Source organism: Cyprinus carpio, chromosome A4 (assembly GCF_018340385.1).
Source record: "Cyprinus carpio isolate SPL01 chromosome A4, ASM1834038v1, whole genome shotgun sequence".
NCBI lineage: Eukaryota > Metazoa > Chordata > Actinopteri > Cypriniformes > Cyprinidae > Cyprinus > Cyprinus carpio.
The window spans coordinates 34,391,015-34,413,146 of record NC_056575.1 but is presented as its reverse complement, the minus strand read 5'-3'; the positions used below and the strand labels follow the sequence as shown (position 1 = coordinate 34,413,146).

At 34.4% G+C, this 22,132-nt stretch overlaps 2 protein-coding genes across 3 annotated transcripts in view; both read left to right on the top strand.

Annotated features, from left to right (window-relative positions):
• LOC109062990 (gastrula zinc finger protein XlCGF7.1-like) overlaps window positions 1–22,132 on the top strand; it is a 972,510-nt gene that overhangs the window by 390,914 nt on the left and 559,464 nt on the right. The window lies entirely within an intron of this gene.
• On the top strand, window positions 11,395–13,229 carry LOC122140747. Its single transcript, XM_042745565.1, has 3 exons — window positions 11,395–11,510; window positions 12,193–13,010; window positions 13,098–13,229. Exons 1-3 carry the CDS (start codon window positions 11,490–11,492, stop codon window positions 13,141–13,143), a joined length of 885 nt encoding a protein of 294 aa, XP_042601499.1. The 5' UTR covers window positions 11,395–11,489; the 3' UTR covers window positions 13,144–13,229.

Below are 22,132 nucleotides of genomic sequence, written 5' to 3'. Positions count from 1 at the left end.
TGACATAACATTAACTGCTAGAATAGTGTTGTCACAGTGGTGCAATTTAGACATCGTTGTGATTTTTCCCTTATCAACACCATCAATATCAGTTATACTGCTTGTCATCTAGGGGTGTGTGATATACATCAGCTACGCTAATATTGTAATTGATATTTTAACGATGTGCAATTTGACGTTATCAAATATATATATAAAAAAATAAAAACACACCTACAGCGTCACACATACTATCTGTGATACAGCAGGTTATATAACTATTCCTTACAGTCAGAATGAAAGCATAGGTTGCAGCATCTGTGATACATTGAATGAAAGAACAAATAATGAGATTTAAGGGTGGGGCAATTTATATCATCATATAGTTATATTTTTTATTTAAAAAATAAGAACAAGTAAATTAAAATCAATAAGAAAACAATAGAACATATATACTAATTAAATTTAGAAGTTTACACTTTAGTTTATTGAAGAAGTTGTAAAAAAATACGAAGAAATAATCAAATGACACTGCACAGTCATCCATAATTTTTTCTTATTAAAGCTACTTATGTAACGTAATTTCTGTCAAGAGCAGAATGTTTTTTTCTCCTTTTGATGTTTGATTTACTTTAATGTCACAAAATAGTCTTTACTGTATGAATTAAACATACACTGATTCTTAATAAAGCAACAAAAGTTATTCAGTCAAGCGGAGTGAGTGATTTTCTAAGTCTTTTGTTGATTGATTAGAATGGGGTGTCAAACTCAGTTCCTGGAGAGCAGCAGCCCTGCAGAGTTTAGTTCTAACCCTGCTCGAACAAACTAAAGGACTTGATTAGCTGAGTCCTCCAGGAACTGAGTTATCGTAATACAGTACAGGCCTTGTAAGAATTCCAAGGGTAGCACTTGTTGGCACTTAACTTACCATTTTAGGTTCAAAAATGTTCTTTCCTTTCCTAGCTTCACCCTTCAATCGCCAAAGCAAATGCGGAAGTCAGGGCACGTGTTCACAGCAGAAAATTATTGTTTCCACTCCGACACTGTAGGTGGCAGTAATGCACAGCAACGCTGACTGATGGAGGAGGAAAACACTAGAGAACAATAAAGAACACTTTCCGCCCTTTTCATTTATTTGCTGATGCAGATGGGACATGATGTAATATTATGGGAGATAGGTAGCTTTGAATCAAGTAATTGGTCAATATGGTGTCACATTACGAGCCAAATTCGGAAATCCTTAAGTTCAGCAGGTGGTTAATGAAAGAAGGCCTCATTTGATTAAATTTGTGCATACCATGACTGTCGGACTGAAACCTCGTATCTCCAAATTTCCGGCTCTTCAAACTGTCAAACCTTATAGTCTCTGCTGTGAATGAAGTGCTGCACACAGCTTAAGCATGCTATACAATGGGGAATAAAGAACTGGTTCTTTAATCTATAATAACATGAAATTATGTCCAAATGCCAAACAAAAACTGAGTGTCCATAGCCACAGTAAACTTTAAAACCTGCAAGTCGATGAAAATGCAATACAATGCACTTACTGCTTCAGATTTGGCCATTCTAATGAAAAAAATAAAAAAATCCATTTGAGCTTGATTGTAGTAAACTGTTAATAATATAATAAAACGCGCAAGCATCTGAACATATATAAAGACACAATATGAACGTTGACACAGTGTTTAATTATATATATAAATATATCTATATATATATCTATATATATATAGATATATATATAAATATATACACACAATAAAATAAAATTATTTATATTTGTTTGTTTGTTTGGAAATGCAAGGTTTCCGCCTGACAGTGATAGGACAATATCATATATCCCTTACCCTAATATCAACTACAACTGAACCCATTGGTTGGTATTGTTAATTTGTAATCATAAATTGCACAATATTACGGTTAGCAAAATAAAAGAAAACCGTTAGTATAAATTAAAGGCACAATACTTATCACACAGCTGTTTTTATTCATTCTTAATTTTCAGGATATGCAGAGATTCATGTCACAAAGGAAAATCCTTTGCAAAGTCCATCCGACATGGCTCCATGTTTGAGAACTCTCATATTCACGTCAAATGTGGATGCATTTCATCTATAGGTGAGCAGTTTTTACGTTGTATAAAAACGCATCATAGGTCTTCTCAGGTCCTAAGGTCTGTACCTGCCCATCTGACCCAAATCACCTCTTACCTGAACCTAACTTGACAAAACAATTTTAAATGTTGTACACAAATCCTGAAATTTTAGCCTGAGAGCTTTATAGCAACAGTATATAGGAGGGGGTTAGGTAGTTTAATGTAATTCTTATTTAATATGCATTAGTTTTAAATCAAACATTGTTGAATTAGTTGTGGCCTGCAGCTGTATGTTTATCTATGGGTGCTGAGACTGACATCAGAAACAATTACTTTAGAATATTTAGTTATTCCTGATATGTCCCAGATTTCTGATGACTGGTTTTAAAAGAACTAGAGACACTTTACTGTGAATGAATCATTCATTTGAATCCATTCTTTACAGAGAATTGGAAAACCTGGCCTTCTAATAAATATTTGTTTCATGATTCAGTGGAATGATTGGTTTGAACTGGAAACACAATGAGCAAACAGCATAAAAAAATAAAATAAAAACCTGAAAAGAATGCCTTTTTGAGCTGTAATTCTGAAAAGTGCTGTAAAAGGCCATTTACACTGAAAGTTGGTATTGTTTAAAAAATTAAGGATTTCTAGGTATATTTGGTGAAAGCATGTTTATTTAAAATTACCAAATGTCTAGGGCTACTAATATCAATCCCAATCCATGTCTAAGGCACTGAACACACTCAGTTCTCTGGTCAGACCTCAGGTATTTGGATCTACAGTAGGTAGACAACCAAAATGAGTAATACCACCACGGCGTTTACTGCAAGTCAGTCGCATGTTAAAATCATTCCCGAAACTACCGCCAGGTGATGCAAAGGGACGGTTTGCGAACTGAATGTAATTGTAAAATGAGATAAAAGGAGTAAGTAAAACAACAATAACATTATGATATAACATTGTAACATAAAAAAAAAGAGTTAATTTCAAAACAGTGAGTTAATTTCAAAATGTAGGACAGTCTACTCATCAAAGGATCTTATGCTTGCTATTGTTATTAAACATGCTATTGTTATTAAACAGTCATTAAATATAAGGCCTATATATACGGATAAAAAGCTAAATGTTTTCATTTCAGTTCATTCTTGGTTTAAAAAAAAATCCTTCAGGTTCCATTTGCAGATCGAAATGAGAACGGTCCAGCATTTAGCAATACTTATTATTAATTCTGTTATTATTCTTGATTTTTCAAACTGCTTACACTTTGCATTTTTGAATTATGCCATTACTGTGTGACCAAAAATTTAGTATTTTCTGTTTCAGCTGTTTGATCGCGCTGGTGCCTCGCACTTTGGCATATTTTTGCTAATTATTTGCTAATTAATTTTTTTATTTTTTCGTTGATACTGAAACACACGTGAACTACAAAGCCTATTTTACCTAATGAATAATAGTTAAGCTTGAAATAGGCAACATCACGAATATGGAAACGTTTGGATTTCTCCCGAATGAGAGCCCAACCTTACCTTATGGTTCGCTTTAAATTATTATTCATTTATTTTTTTTGTTTGTTTATAGCTAAGCCTATATTATTATATACTGCAATTTTATTTATCCATTAGAATTATATATTTTTAATTCTTGTTCTGTTCTGATAAATTTGTTAAATTTAAAGGATTTGTTGTAAAGTGAAGAGAACTAAAAATATCCTGTTGGCACATTATAACATTATTAGGCCAGCCGTTATTAATAATAAAAAAAATAAAAATAAAAAAAAAAAAAACAAATAAACTTACAAAAAACACAAAACAAAACAAAACAAAAATTAAACTTACAAAAAACGCAAAACAAAACAAAACAAAACTGCAGCAAACAAAAATAGGCGATTAATCGGTTAAAATTTGTTACTGTGGGTTAACAGTAATTATAATTATTATATACTTAGGAACAGGGCCTAATCTAGGCTATCCAGGGTTTTTTATATTTTTTTTTATTTTCATTGCATCTGAAAATGACTTTCTGCAGCACATTCACTTTGCACGCTCAACCTGCCTCGAGCGATTGCTCAGCTGTGGACGATTTAAAAATTTTTGATATAAAAGTTGATGTCCCATTTTATGCAGGAATTGTTCATTTAAAAAAAAAAAAAATCTAATTATATTTGTTAGTTCTAATTATATTGTTAACACAAGTTCATTTAGACTATTTAACATGCACTGTGACATTTTACCCTTTTTAACTTATTAACTCCTTTAAACTCCTAAACTCAGTTTAACAGTATTGAAGTTCAAGTTTAAAAAAAAGGTTTTAATTGCTTAAATTATTTCGATGAATTAATAATATGTTATCATGTTTATTCTTGTAGAATATAAGTGTTTATTCTTTAAGAAAATAAGGGAGAAAATAAAAGACGATCCAAATATTATTCATATTTGTTTTGCTTCACCCATATTTATGTAAGCTACAATTATTCTAAAAAAAAAAAAGAATAATAAAAAAAAAAAAAAAAAATGTCATTAAAAGTGCCATCAGCCTGAGTAAATTTGACCATTATAATTGTGACTTTAAAATCCCACACCATTTGTAATTTCACAGTATTTTCACCTCCTAAATCACTAACCTTTAAAGCATAACAACTGAAGGTCTATGAAACGTTAGCCAATAAAGCATTTTTTTTTTAAACAATGGCACTTAAAGTTTTGAACTAAAATATTATTTCAACCATATAGCCTGTGAATAAACAAAAAAACATACTTTTCAATGAAAGAACACTGAGAGTGTAGGTTGCTTCTGGTGTTTGGATTTGTACTTCAATATAATGAGCTCCAAGTTTAAGAATAGCCAACACGGGTTTTTTTATTTATCTATCTCTCGCTCTCTCTCTATTTAACAGCATTAACTTATAATGAAATACATCTTCCTTCAGGTAGACTGAATGTTTTTCTGTCTTGCTAAATGTTGGGCTCATGATCAGTAAGTTGTATTCGCTCAATTGATTTAGTTAAATCAAAACTTGCTGACTTTGAAGCTGGGTCAGTTAGCGCGAGTCCCGCGCGGTTGTGAAGCGGGGAGCAGCTGATGGAGGACTCCGCTTGGTCTTAAAGCCTTCCGCAAATGCTACGTTTACAAATAACAATGATTTTCGTAAAATAATGATTAATTATCAATTGATAAATTGTTATTATTTTGGTCTAGTGATAATAATAATATGGGCTGCGGGAAAAATGAATAAAAAAGAGTAGGGCTGCTGTGAGTGCAGGCATGTTTCAACCCAGTAACATGACAACACACCGTTCCTCAGCCAACAAACAGACCGAATTCAGTTCAGCTGGAGGGGGCTGGGGGGTAGCTCTGTATAGCTTGTGGGGGTTGATATAAATGTGTGAATCTCTTGGTCTTTCATATGGACAGTGTCTTATGAGGGTATCAAACTTGCAGAACAGGTTTAGATAGGACGATTGCCTCGTCATTTTGGTTTTAGGGCAACTTTGAAGAAAGGTTTCTATACTTATAGTATGCGCTAGTATAAGGCTTTTATACTAGTGCAATATAGTTTATTGGTTATTATAACTTAATTTCAGAGGTAGTTGCCTTAACTCAAATAAATAAATAAATAAAATAAATAAATTCGCAAACTGTTGATTTTTATTTTGTTTCGTCTAAACAATATTTTTTAGACTATGAAATATAAATTCTCACAGAATGTAGCCTTTTCATAACCAATATATTTGAACCATCTCTTTATGTTTTTCTAAATCCCAAACAGAGTCCAGACATCACACTATTATGTTTTATAGGCTTTTTTAGATTTGGGAACACACATGCGTTACAGACATGACAAAAACATTTTGGAGTTTTTGGAGACATTATTATTATTATGATTATTATTATTATTATTATAATAAATTTTTTTTGTTTGTTTTTTTTGTAGCCTATTTACAATGCACAAACCAGAAGCAACAATATATGCAGAGAAGGGTTGGCCATTCTCAAAACATAAAATATCAATTTTATTTCAATTTTCGTTTTTGTGTTTCAGAGGAAAAATCATTGTTAAGGCATCTCTCCATTACAGACCGTTCTGAAAGAAGAATTTATGCAAACGCGTATAAAATGCTTTAAAAACTTTAACAGAGATGTCTAGAGGGTATTTAATAGATCTGCCCCCACGTAAGTTTTTTTCAATTACTAGCCGTTCATTTGTCATTATTCAACTAATCGCAGGTTTATATTAAATTAACATCTATAATCCATAATGAGCCTTAATATATTCTGCGCTCAAGCACATGCATTAAGTTTGCTACAAAGCACAGGCAGAAGTAGCCTAATAATTGTAAAAAATTAGACATTCTAATTATTTATTAATAAACAAATGTTTTCTTGTCAGCTTGAAATTCACAGTGCTGACTCTCTCCACATGAACGCGTCTTTAAAGAGAAATACAACCTTCACAGATTACATAATGCTTTCGTTCTGAATTGATTCGTTTAAAAGACATTTCAAGCTTTCTGTAGATATATTTCTCATGTATGTGAGACACCACAATTTTAAGTTAATTCATTATCAGGAAAAAATTCAAGTGATCTAGAGGGCGCCTCCCTGTCCTGCATGCGCATTAATAATTTTCGCACAAACACTTGAATATGAATAATAATTCACATTTTGCATATGCATTTACAACGTAAATTATTTTTTACATGCAATTATCCAAAATAAAACCAAACAAGATTTGTAATGAAGATAAAACAAATTAGAATAAATGCTGCGCGTGCACTCTTGCACGCAGACATTTTACACACCTGCATTTAAATAAGGCTGCAATTTTATTTTTTTTACATAAATTATATGAAAGCAAGTAAAGAAGGCTCCCTTTAAAATCACTGAAGTTGTCAATTAATGAAGCTCTTATTTACATTGTGTGTATTTTGTTGATTATAATGAGAGAACTTGAGTTTAAAAATGAGAACGTTTTATTAATCCGTCCATTCTTTAGAATTTCAATGATTTAGCTAAATCGTGCAGGTTTAATTTATTCGTTTCTTGTTTTAATTAGGCCTAAATAATGGGAACGAAATTATACAGTGCCTCACGTTTTACTAAAATAAAGAAAATAATTTATAAAACATGCAACAATTTCTTAATCAATGTACAGACAAATATATTTTCCCAATAAATTGTTTGTCAAAATAAAGGACAGGTAACGAATAACAAAAATGCATGTTGTTTTATTAAAGGAATTTTAAAATGTAAATTAATATATAGGCCTAATACAGGTCCTTCTCAAAAAATTAGCATATTGTGAAAAAGTTCATTATTTTCCATAATGTAATGATAAAAATTAAACTTTCATATATTTTAGATTCATTGCACACCAACTGAAATATTTCAGGTCTTTTATTGTTTTAATACTGATGATTTTGGCATACAGCTCATGAAAACCCAAAATTCCTATCTCAAAAAAAATTAGCATATCATGAAAAGGTTCTCTAAACGAGCTATTAACCTAATCATCTGAATCAACTAATTAACGTCTAAACACCTGCAAAAGATTCCTGAGGCTTTTAAAAACTCCCAGCCTGGTTCATTACTCAAAAAAACCGCAATCATGGGTAAGAGGTTAACCCAGAAGGCCATAATTGACACCCTCAAGCGAGAGGGTAAGACACAGAAAAAAATTTCTGAACGAATAGGCTGTTCCCAGAGTGCTGTATCAATTGGCCTGCCAACTCTCCTGACCTGAACCCCATAGAGAATCTGTGGGATATTGTGAAGAGAGACGCAAGACCCAACACTCTGGATGAGCTTAAGGCCGCTATCGAAGCATCCTGGGCCTCCATAACACCTCAGCAGTGCCACAGGCTGATTGCCTCCATGCCACGCCGCATTGAAGCAGTCATTTCTGCAAAAGGATTCCCGACCAAGTATTGAGTGCATAACTGAACATAATTATTTGAAGGTTGACTTTTTTTTGTATTAAAAACACTTTTCTTTTATTGGTCAGATGAAATATGCTAATTTTTTGAGATGGGAATTTTGGGTTTTCATGAGCTGTATGCCAAAATCATCAGTATTAAAACAATAAAAGACCTGAAATATTTTAGTTGGTGTGCAATGAATCTAAAATATATGAAAGTTTAATTTTTTTACATTATGGAATTTCCATTACATTATGGAAAATAATGAACTTTTTCACAATATGCTAATTTTTTGAGAAGGACCTGTATATGGGAATATTGACATTTTGCATATTAATCCATGTAGCCTAGCTCACTAAAATAGGCTACCACTTTTAACCCTTTAACGTGCATTGTAACTGCACGGTTGCCCTTTTTTTGCAATCAAATTACTGTAATTAAAACTCGCCAAACCCCATTTTTGGCCGTTTGTCCTTAAACCTCTTATTGAATAGAGTGTGTAATGACAATTATATCCACTGGGTGGCACTGCAGCAAAAATATATTGTTACTGAAAAGCCGGGACAAAAACCGGAATGTATTGACGTGACGCCTCTCTTCAAACACTAACTGCAAGTAACGTCAAAAACTTGAGATTAAAACAATTTAATCTGATTTTCTTGTTCTAGACCTCCTAACAGTAAATTTTAGTTAAATGGCAGAAACATGATGATAAAATGTATATCTTATTTTACTTTAGAAAATGTGCTCGACCGCTCGGTTGAGTTGCCCAGTTAGGGTAAAATGAACTGAATGCAAGCTATACTCAGCAACGCGATCATAACTTGGAATAGCACTGCGCAAGATCATAGATTAAATTATTCCTTTGTCTGAACAAAAACCAGTGCTTTGTTGCATATCACAGAACATCATATCAATAATTTATTCTATTATATTTATATTATATTACATTGACTATTTGCCTTTTACCTTACATTTTATACAGATTGTCACTACGTAGATCAGAATTTATTATTTGTAATGTAATTTAATTATTATTTTGTATTATTATTTTGGTTTGATGTATTTGCTTATTTACTTTAAATTATTCGATTTCTATTACATATAATTTTACATATGTTTTTTGTATAGTGGATTTCTGGTATAATAAGAACAGGTTTTTATATATATATATATATATATATATATATATATATATATATAAGCATGGGTATTGTTATCATATTCTACTGTCTGTAATATTTTTATACAAAAGAAAAAAAAAAACTTCAGTTGCACAAATGAAAAATTCCATTAATGCATCATAATTTTTAGTTCATGCCGAGTTACCCTAAATGGGCAAGTCAACCGGCTTGTTGACTTGTGTATCTGCTTAGTGAATGGGTCATCTGAAAAAAAACAAAACAAAAAAAACTGAGAAGTTGTTCAGTGTGGTGTAAGGAACATAATTTTAACGATAAATAATTTTTTGCAAATGTATTTCTTAGTGTGACTGTTAAAGGGTTAATACTCCGATGCAAAGTAAACCACAATTTCTTTTGAATAATATAACACATAATTCATATTATATAAATAATACTGCACACCTATTAAATGTGTCAAATCTAAAATATGGTGTTATACTGTGTAGCTTAGAGAAAAATATAAGCACAGGCTCAGGAACAGGCTTGACATTTATCCTGCTTGAATTTGTTCTAAGAAATGCACATAACTTCAAAATTACCAAACCTTTCATCTGTGAATATTAAATATTTTAACTACAGTGTTTTTCTTTCATTTTCCCCTGACTGCAGCCGTCAAATGTAACACATCAGCGAGGCAAAACTGACGTCTATTTGCGAAAATGTGCTTTGATGCGCTTGTTTGAAAACTTGTGATTAAAGCACCACTCAGCGGTCAAAAGCTGCAAATGCACCTTGCAGACGCCGCGGTGGCGGTACGAGCGGCGGTAGAAGCAACGTTTTGGATGGCCACCTACTGTAGGTGGATCTATTGTGCATGCATGTTTGGGTGGTGCTGCATCTGCAAATGGGAAATTGTGGTTGTCATGTTGGGAGAAATGGGCTTCAACCCCAACTTCTAAATTGTGTAGCTTAAATATATTTTTTTGGTTTGTCCATTACAGATTTGCCCAAGGTCTTCGACTGCGACAACTGGACATGCTACAGAAGGGGATTACTCGGAGCTCTGCAACTCTGAGTAAACTGGCATACATGTAGAGACAGTATAATACACAATACAGTTGTGTTCTTTTACCACATGGTGTCTGTAATGTAAATGGCCAATTTGCACGGGATAAGAAATCTCAGTAAATCTACTTGAAGTGGGAGGGGTAACTCGATTTACACTCTACAATCATGTGCGTCATGTAGGCGTTGCTTCCTGATATCCTCGTTTGACAGGACCTAACTGTTTATATCCAATCAGAATTAGTGTGTGCATGTGTACTGACAGAGTGTGCATATATATATATATATATATATATATATATATATATATATGTATGTGTGTGTGTGTGTGTGTGTGTGTATATATATATATATATATATATATATATATATATATGTATTATATATATATTATATATATATATATATATATATATATATATATATATATATATATATATACACAAACACACGCACACAGACAGGTCGGGTCGATTGATTTATTCAATTTATTCAATTCTGTTGATAATAGGCACTGTTCACTGCTGTTCTTGTTAATTTATTTATTCAAGCATTTGTTCATCACGAGTGTTGATAATCAGTTCAAAACAACTGTGTACTGACAGAGTTCAATTTAGATAGGACTTTTGAATTTATTCCCTTATGTTACATTTTTTATTGTGGAACATTTAATTGTGGGTGTCACTATCCTAATTTTTACATAATTGCCTCTTGTGAATTCCAGTACAACAGAGGACGAGCAAACGACAGAAGCACCTGGGTATTAGGAATGCTAAGCATCAAGGTTGAGAGGAGGAGACCTATTTTCAAAATTGTGCATTGTCGTTCAGCCAGAAATCTCATGGCACTCATAAAGAAGCACATTCTACAGAAAATCACAAAAACACCATAATGAAGTTCCTGTAAATTTGACATCGTTCTCTTCTGAGTGCTGTTATCAGTCTCTCTTAATTTTTTTTTCATTTTATTGAAAGTCATGAAAACACCATCATGGAGTTTTTTTTGTTTTGCTATTCGAGCAAATGGGAATACAAAAAAATATATCTGTGGTACTCTCCAAGTTAACCCAACTATGACGACTTCCGCTGCTGAGAAACCCAGAAATATGAAAAGGGTCCATTACAAAGCATCGCGAGGTTTACAAAACAGCATAGGATAAAGTAAACCAGCAATCTCTCGTTAAAGGATCCCAGGATGTTAACTATTAATTTCAAATCATCAGTCACATGTCTGGATGAGCTGGACTATGCTTTCAATTGTAACATTTTGTCAACTGAGGAAGTACTTCCACTCTGTGAAGTACTTAAAATGAAGACTCCATACGAAAGAGTAAGTACTAAAGGAGTTTCTACGCTTAAACATTTAGCACTTGCTTCCAACACACCACTTACTTCAAATGCTCCAATGAGTAGAGAATTGTGGCAATTGTCAATCTAGACCAGCAGTGGCAAATGTTGGCCCTGGAGAGCCCCAGCCCTACAGTGTTTTGCTTCAACCATAATCAAACACATCTGATCAGCTTGCTCAAGCTCAAAAGAGTTACTACAAATCTAAAGGCAGGTGAGTTTAAATTAGGGTTGAAACACAATTTGCAGGACTGTGGCTCTCCAGGACCAGAGTTTGTTACCCCTGATCTAGACTGATACAAGTTTATTAAATCATTAAAATTTCACGCAACTGATGTCAAATTACAAACCTTTAGACCTATAAACAATTTGGTACTACATTGATATTGGCCAAAAAAATTAATAAATAAATAAATCACATTGAAACAAAATGCAACATGTAACCTAAATTAACTATTTTTATAAAATCATAAACCCATGTAAAGGTTTATAAGATCCTTTCTAAAACTTGCGTACAGAACATGACAATGACTTCTAACCTAATTACAGATTACTTTTATATAGACTCTTTTGAACGCAAGTATTTGACTTTTTGTAACCATTATTAGGTGAATTTAACACAAAGGTGTTTTTTTGTCTTCCCCTTCTCCTGTTCTCCATTACAGGTGACAGTGAAGGCAAAGGTGATTCAACTGCAAAGCCATGGACACAATGTTGTTCACGACAGCACGTTTCTCCAAAACACATACTACACAATTGCGGATGAAACGGCAGCAATCGATTTGACCGTATGGGGTGACAGCAAAGTTACAACTGACTGCTGGTACGAGATCTCAAATGTTTCCATACGCACCTTCAAAGATAAACTGCTTTTAACTACAACCAAAGACACAAACTCCACTATACTGAGCTGCCGAAATCCCATTCATCCTGTGAAGAACACCACCACCCAAACTGTCACAGCAGACATAATTGGAGCAACAGTACACCTAATTCATATCTGTCCATGGCAACACAAGATCACCAACATGCCCTTGTCCGCTTCAAGAGTGAATTGCCAAAAATGTGAGACGTTCTACAAGTCCTCTTCAGTCACCACATGCACGCATGGAACTATCACCGTCAAAACCACCAAAGGGGTTCAGACCCTGAACATCGAGAACCATAGCATCGAGTCCATTGTAAACATCACACACAACTCCACTACAGACCACATTATAGACACTATACTTGCACTGCCCCCTGTCAACATATCCATATACAAAAACAACATAAACATATCACTCCAACAAGACACCCATTCCATACAGACACCGAAAATCACAATCACACGACCTATGGACTCGTCTCAAAGCCTCTATGCAACCGATCTAGAGAACCGAATGGCTGACGACTTCCTCACTTCCACCCCATCTACATCAACAGCAACCACTTCAGCTTCATCAGCCATCATACCACCCACAGAATTACCAACAGTATTAAGGTCATTCATATTAAGAAAGTGTGTCTACAAGTGACCTAAAGTTTAAGCATTTTAAATCTAATATTTTATTTTGTTGAACTTCTTCAGAACTAAAACCAGAACCAGTTCCAACCAGGAAAAATCACCCCAATGAAGGAGATTAGCCCACTTAAATACTCAAACATCTGCTGTGAGCTTCTGGGAGGTGGTGTGCCTCGCTCCTGCTATTTTTTTCTATTTATTAGTAACTTTTCTGTTGCATTTACTATGACATCGGTCATGTCTATTTTAATTTCTCAATTGTTGTATAACAATAAATGTAATCGCAAACACCACTAATCATTTAGAATAAACATAACTGACCATATTCACAGTTGTTTTGTAAAACAGTTATATCACCAAAGAAGAAGAAAATAAAACTGATAAAAAATAATAAGTAAATAAATATAAGTGGATGATTACAGAGTATATTATTTTGAACTTCCAAAAGTCCAAGAGAGGTCCCCATTTGGCTTCAAATCTTACCAAAATGTAATTGTTCCATTTGGATAATATAAAGCATCTCGTTTAAGCCATCTTTAAAAACAAGGAGCTTGTGAAGTTTTCCAACTGAGGAGTATTACCTTTTTGGCTGCGATTAAGCCTACCATTAGAGCGTGCTGATGAGTATGCGGGATAGTATCCATAACATCAGAATAGCTGAAAATAGCCAGACTGTGGTCAGGTGAAAACAATTCAAAAATGTTAGACCAAAAATCATACAGAATAGGGCAAAACCAAAATAAATGTGCCAATGTCCCCTCCGCCATCTTGGACCTATCACACTGAGGAGAAATGGAGGGAAATATTTTGTTCAATCTAGTTTTGGAGTAATGAATGCGATGCATAACTTTGAACTGGATTAATTTATATCTCGAATTTACAGAACAGCTCTTTTTTCTCGACAGGCCTTCTTCCCAGATCTCATCAGACACGTTGTCATTCACGTCAGTAGACCAGGCTATTTTAAGGTGTTTGTAAAAGCATGAACAAAACGAGATACCCAAATGTCTAGCTTCAGGATTAGAAGATAAAAGTTCATGAATAATATGGTTTTCAGGTTTATTTATAAAATGTGGAATATTTTTCTTAACATAATTTCTAATTTGCAAATAACGGGAGAAGTGAGACTGTGGGAGTACAAATGTAATTTTAAGTTGCAAAAAGGATGCAAATTGATCTTCTATATAGACATCTCCTATACAGCATAAACCTTTTTTTCTCCATCCTGAAAAAGCTCCATCAATCAGAGAATGCTCAAACGAAGGATTGCATGATATTGGTGTATTGATTGAGACTTTTGGTAGTTTATAACAATTTTTGATCTGATTCAAAATCTTCAAAGAATTTCTCAACACAAAATTATGCTGCCTAATTTACAGATAGATTTACACTCTGTAAAAGAGAAGACTCTGAGAGAAGACTCTGGTGCTGACAAAGCCTCTGCACGAACCCATAGAGGAGAAGTCTCAGGTAACGTCATCTAGAAGACCCCTTTGCCTGAAAGTGAGAGCCCTGGAATTTACTGCCCAATAATAATGATTAAAATTGGGAAGCCCAAGGCCTCCACAATCAGTAGGTTTTTGCAAGTGGGCTTTTGCTATGCGAGGTGTTTTACAGTTCCATACAAATGAAAGAATAACTGAATCAAGTTGCTTAAAAAAGGTTGCAGGCAAATAAATAGGAAGGTTTTGAAAAAGATATAGAAACTTAGGAAGAGTAACCATCTTTATCACATTCACACTGCCAATTAGTGATAAAGGGAGCAGTTTCCAGCTTTCAATGCTTAGTTTAAGTTTATTAATCATGTCTAAAAATTTTATTTAGGGTTTAGGGTTCTTTGGAATTTTCAGACCGAGATATGTAAAGTGATCATCCACTATTTTAAATGGTATACTGCTTCAGAAAGATATCACTTAAGTTATTCGTTATGGGCATAAATTCACTTTTACTCTAAATCATTTAATAACCTGAAAATAAACTAAAAGTGTCAATGTAATCTGAAATTTTTGGGACAGAAACCACAGGATCTGCCAGACACAATAAAAGATCATCTGCACATAAACTTATCAGACTTTCAGCATTGCCCAATGAGATACCATCGATATGTGGATGGGTTCTAATTCCTACAGCTAATGCCTCGAGTGCAATGTTAAAAAAGTAGAGGTGATAGAGGATCACCTTGTCCGACACCCCGGTTCAGTTCAAAAGAGCTGGATCTAATACCATTGGTCAAAACACATGACGACTGATGGAAGTAAACAATTTTGATCCAGTTGATAAATTTGTTGCCAAATCCAAACTGTTTCAAAACCTCAAACATATATGGGCACTCAATCTGATCGAAGGCTTTTTGGATGTCTAGTGAAATAATGGCTGCAGAATTGTTGGCTAACTGACGATCTGCATATAAAATATTAAGAAGTAGGTGGACATTACAGAATGAAAACCTTCCTGGAATAAACCCAGTTTGGTCAGGATGGATAATCGTTGAGATGTGTTGTGCTAATCTGGAAGCCAGTATTTTATTAAAAAATTTTGATCAAAATTTAAGAGGGCAATGGGTCTATAATTGGCTGGATCTGTCTCAGGTTTTCTCCCTTTTTTCAGAACTACACAAATATTTGCTTCATACAAAGAGTCAGGAAGTTTTTTCCTTTGAATTGAATCCTGTAGCATTCTCAGCAAATAAGGGTCAAGCCTCCTACTAAAAGTTTTAAAAAATTTGCATCCAAACCCATCCGGGCCAGCAGCTTTCCCAGATGGAAAAGCATGAATTGCCTTTAATAAATCTTCAACTGAGAGTTCAGATTCTAGGTCAGACCTAGAGGATTCACTAAGTTTTGGAAGACTTAATTTAGAGAAAAAAAAACTATCATAATTATGGTCCAAATCTGTAGTTTTGGAAGTATATCGTTCAGAATAAAATTCCCTGAAACATTCATTTATCTGATTAGGATTAGTTATTAAAATGCCTGTTTTTGATTTAATCATGTGAATTGCCTTCTTAGCTTGTTCTCCCCTCAGCTGCCTTGCAAGCAACCTTCCAGGTTTATCCCCTAACTCAAAATTCTTCTGTTTGTGTTTGAGGAGGAGGTTACTTATTTGGCCATTTAGGATAGAATTACACTCATACTTTAATTTTAAAGTTTTATTATAATCAGACTTTGAGAGTGACAGTTTATATGCTTGTTGGAGTACTGGCAATGTTTCCTCTATTTTCCAAAGCCTACTATTTAAAGCCCGCTTTTTAGACGACTCAAATGATATGATATGGCCTCGCATTACGACTTTAAATGTATCCCACAAAATTTAATCTGAAACCTCTCCATTGTCGTTAGTCGCAAAAAACTCATCTATTTTTCCAGTTAAATATGAAATAAAAGTTGAATCTTTGATTAGCATTTGGTTGAAACACCACAAATAACTTTGTTTTGGCAAAACACTTTCAATTTGGAACGTAACTGGGCTATGATCAGATATTAATATATTATGATATTTAGTATTACTAATATTGGAAACCAATTCAGATGTAACCAAACAGTAGTCAGTTCTAGTGTATGATTTGTGAACATGAGAGTAAAAGGAATAATCCCTATCTGTCGGATGCTGAAGCCTCCAAATGTCAACCATATTTCTAGATTTGATTAGGTTGTTAAGTGTTTGTATGGAGGTAATTGTAGGTGGTGGTTTTGATGATAGACTATCCATATAAGAATCTAAGTAACAGTTGAACTCTCCACCTACTATTACATTTGAAGAGTTTGCATCAGGAATTGCACTAAAGATTTTGCGAAAAGTCATTAAAATTGGGGCCATATATATTAAGCAAAGTTATTGGGAGAGAATTAATATGCCCAGATACCATTATATATCTACCCTGGGGATCAGCAACCATGGATGAAAGTCGAAAGAGAACTTTCTTACGAAAAAGAAAAGCTACACCTCTAGCTTTGGCATTGAATGGGGCCTGGTAAACCTGCGATATCCAGTTGGTCCTGAGTCTGCATTGATGAGTTACACTAAGGTGGGTTTCCTGGAGAATCAGCCTTGAGTGATTTCATATGTGCAAACACTCTACTTCTTTTAATTACATGGCCAAGCCCTCTTACATTCCAAGAAGCCAATGTGATAGCTTCTCCCTAAAAGGGTTAGTTCAGCTAAAAATGAAAATTATGTCATTAATGACTCACTCTCATGTCGTTCCAAACCCGTAAGACCTCCGTTCATCTTCGGAACACAGTATAAGATATTTTAGATTTAGTCCGAGAGCTTTCTGTTCCCTCCATTGAGAATGTATGTACGGTATACTGTCCACGTCCAGAAAGGTAACAAAAACATCATCAAAGTAGTCCATGTGACATCAGAGGGTCCGTTAGAATTTATTGAAGCATCGAAAATACATTTTGTTCCAAAAATAACAAAAATTACAACTCTATTCCGCTTTTTCTTCTCTTCCGGGTCTGTTGTGAACGCGACTGCTGTGACTGTTGACGTACGATGCTGCTGACATGTTCTCTGGTGTGCCCAATAACAGCCCGGAAGAGAAGAAAAAGCCAAAAAAACAAAAATCAGAATGTTGTACCTGGTGGGGAGTGCCCAATGTAAACATTAAACATATGCCATTACCCATATTGTACTGTGGTACAGTTATGGAGGCCCTTCATATTGCAGAGGTCAACTGCTTATAGTTAGCACTGGCCCTAAAGTATGCAGTGTTTCATAAACTGTGTTTCACTAAATTCTACTGAGGTAAAATTCAGTGCAGTCATGTATGGTGATACGTATCGTATCATGGCCTCTGTATCGTGACTTTGCTGGTGATACACAGGCCTGCGCCATGCGCATCTCAGCAGGGCCCCCAGATTTAACTTTATTTTAAACTGCCTATGTATTTTTTTTTTTAATCGTCCTCCTTGACATGCACATTTCATATACTTCCTTTACTTCTTCAGTTCTGCTTCCTAACATTGTTGTAACGCTACAGATAACACTTACTGCTTTAATGCTATGGCAAATTCTAAACAATAGTGTTATGGTCTGTGTCCATTTAAAGCACAAATATGTGTACCTAAACAACTAAATAACTTAAAGGGGTTATCAAACACACCTGATTCAGCTCATTAACCCATGCGATAATGAGTTGAATCAGGTGTGTTTGATTAGGGAGACAAAGAAAACATGCAGTGTTGGGGGTGCTTCAGGAGCAGGATTGGGAAACACTGCCATAGAGAGTACTGTTGCAGTAGTCCAGTCTGGAGGTGATGAGGGCATGCATGAGGTTGATGCATTGGACAATTAGTTCATCAATATAGAATATAGAGTTATGTATGCAGTATGATGCACCGAAGTAAGCAGAAAGATAAAACATGTCTTAATTCATATGTCTTAAGCTTGCGTTCTGCAAGTGAACATCGCTTGATTGTGCCATCTTCAAGAACCAGCTTAAAACACATCTCTTCCTTTAAATTAAATATTCCCTCCTGGTGGAATGACCTACCCAACTCAATCCCAGCAGCTGAGTCCTTATCCATCTTCAAGAACCAGCTTAAAACACATCTCTTCCATCTTTATTTGACCCTCTAACTTTTTCCCAAAGACCTCTAACACTAGCTTGCTACCTTTCTAATCTTTTTGTATCCTATCTATTTTTCTTTTCATTTATTATACAATTATAAAAAAAAGACCTCTAACACTAGCTTGCTCTATTCTTTTTCTATTCTATCTGTTTTCCTTTTATTTATTATATTTAAAAGCCCTTGCTACGTGTACTGCATTTAAGCTAACTGAGACTTGTTATAGCACTTATATATCATTGCACTTTTGTTGGTTTTGATTGCTTCCATTGTCCTCATTTGTAAGTAGCTTTGGATAAAAGCATCTGCTAAATGACTAAATGTTAATGTAATGTAAATGTAATTCATATGAATTGACATGCACTGGCTTTTAGCATATGGGTTACAGTTTACATAGCCCCATATTGTAGATTGAGGAACCAACTTTACAGGTGGTACATTTTGGCCTATTTACCAATGAGGGACAGCTGATTCAACCACCAAAACCATATATTTTTCTAAAAGCCTATAGCCTGTAAATGTTCTGTCAATGGTTGGAGAATTATTTAGGAACTGGTCTGTCCCGAAAATTACTGCCCACATGCTGTCTGGATATATTTTAGCAAAACATATACATCTGAATTTATTTTGCCAAAATTGCACATATCTTTATGTTTTATGGTTGTGGTTATTGTTCATGACTGTCATGAGTCCAGACCCGGTGTTCCTCCCTCTCACCACCAGAGGGCGCCACTTCCCCATCTCCCGGACTCATTCACCTTAACACTACACACCTGGTTCACTCCGCACACCTGTTTCACCCACTCACACACACCTGGTACCCATTGTCTTTGCCTATTTATACACCACACTCCCACCTCTCTGTCTGGCAGTATTGTTAATTGTTGATCTTGTATGTGCATTTCAAGTCTTACTGGTATTCCGAGGTATATGTGTGTTGTCTTGTTTGAGCTGGAATCGTTCCTGATATTGTTTTGTTTGGTCTTGTTGGCCTTTTTGTTTCTGTTTATTAAAAGTGCTTCCCTGCATTTGGACCCAGACCCTGTTTCTTCCACGGCGCACTCTTTGCTGTGCCGTGACAGAGACATGCTCATGAAATTGTACTGTATCTCTGCATATGATATCCCTGGTGTGTGTGTGTGGCAATAAAATGACACATGTTATTTAACCAGATAAAAGGAAGCATCTGAGGAAATTTTACTGTCCCTGGACCCCAGGTTATCTCAGTATAGCCCACCAAGTTTATTTATTTATTTGTTTATTTGTCAGGGACAATGCAAAAGAGACACATTGTAACAGGTTACAATAACTTGAACCGATGTGTTGCATATAGGGTTTCTAGCTGAAGCTAATTTGCAACCCCTGTCCCTGGTTAGGCTACATACATCACCATTATCAAAAGAACAGAAACAAACACCAAAAACAACAAAAACATAACAAATATATCAATTTATCTGTATGTGTGTGTATGTGTGCGTGTATCTATCTCTCTATCCGTATGTATATGTCCATTTATAAGTGTGTCTGCCCAGTGACATAATCAGTGATCACAGATTTGGTTTAATTTCAGCCAGTGTTTCACCTTTTCATTAAACGGTTTCAGATTGGTTAGTGTTTTTATTTCTGTTGGTAGGACATTCCAAAAATGTATCCCTTTTACAGAAAATGATGACTGACCGAAAGTGGTTTTGCGCTGTGCCACCCTGCAGTTGCCATTTGACATATAACAAATATATATACAAATATTATTTCTTTCAAAAAAATATTGACAAAGTACAGCTGGTGCGAGATTATTCACACATTTAAAAATCAATTTAATAAATGAGAGCTTAATAAAACTATCATAACTGAGCAAATTATACTTTTTCAGTATTATACAATGATGCCATTTCATTTGTTTTTGGTCCATTATTTTCAGTGCTTGTTTATATAGTGAAATAATGGGTTTAACAGTTGACTGTGAAGCCTGGCTCCATACAGTAATCACAATAAGAAAGATGGGAAAATATCATGGCATGCATAAACACCGCAATATGGATAACATCATGAAGAAGCTCACTCATTCTAAAACAGTTCAAAATTAGTCTTTACAGTTTTGCATAGTTTTTTGACATGTTTATCAAATTTAAGCCCGGGGTCCAAAATTACATCTAGAAATTTAAAATTATTAACTTCCTCTATTTCCTCTTGATTTATTCTAATTATAAGCTTTTCTTTTGCTTTCCCTTCTCATTGAAAAAAACATTGAAACAGTCTTTTTCAAATTCAAAGTTAAGTGATTATTTTTTAACCATAGGGACACTCCCTCCATTTCGCTTGTTAATATATCTGCTGCTACACAAGGGGTTTTTAGCTGACATATAAATAATTGTGTCATCAGCATACATCTGACATTCTGCTTTTTTACAACATGATGGTAAGTCGTTTATGTATAAGCTGAAGAGAAGAGGCCCCAAAATCGAGCCTTGTGGAATTCCCATTGTAGATTGTCGGGTAGTTGAATATTCTGCATTGAATTTTACACACTGCTCTCTTGACTCGAGATAGGATGTAAACCAGCCAATTGCTTGCTTAGAAAAATAAAAAGTAGTTTGTTCAAAAGCACTTCATGGTTCACAGTATCAAAGACCTGTTTAAGATCTATGAACACTGCTCCAACTACATTACCCTTATCTAATGAAGACTTGATGTTTTCAGAAAGGTAGCAGTTGGCCATTTCAGTTGAATATCCTGGTCTAAATGCAAATTGTTTAGGATAAATAAGTAAATTATTTTCAAGGTGGTCAACCAGTTGTTCTGCAACAATTTTTTTCCAGAATCTTGGAGAGAACTGGTAAAATAGAGATTGGTCTATAATTGCTTACTTTATCTGGTGCACCAGCCTTCAAAATTGGCGTTATGACTGCAGTTTTCCAGGTTTGTGGAAATTTACCAACTCTAATTGAAAGGTTTATCAAATGTGTTATTGGTTTAATCAGAGTGGAGCTATGTGTTTTAATAACGGCAATATCCATCCCAAACAAATCCTTTGCCTTTGAATTATTTAATTTATTAATGATTTTAGCAACTTTCTCTTGGTCAACTTCCTTAATATAAAATGACTGAGAAAAGTCTGTTATATTAGCCTGTGATAGTATTACTGTTTCAAAATTTTGAGCAAGCTCCTCCACTGCACAAAGGTGTAAAAAAATGGCACATTCAAAAGGGCTTGAATCCTTGAAACACAGGTCAGATGTTTCTGAAATGTATTATGCTAATTACTTAAGATATGGTTTATAATGATTATAGCTGTTATTGGTCCATCTCATGTGCAAACATGTTACATGAACCACAGCATACAATGACAAACATTAAAAAACAGTGTAATTATACAAAAATATATCAAAAATGTGTACTTCTGACCCCTGTTGCTAGGTAACACCCTGTACAGCTTGGCTAAAGAACAATGAATAGGCTGCACACAACTACCTTTAACAATAAAACACTGTTAACGTAACGAAATGTAAAAACTTTTCCATGTTTATTAAA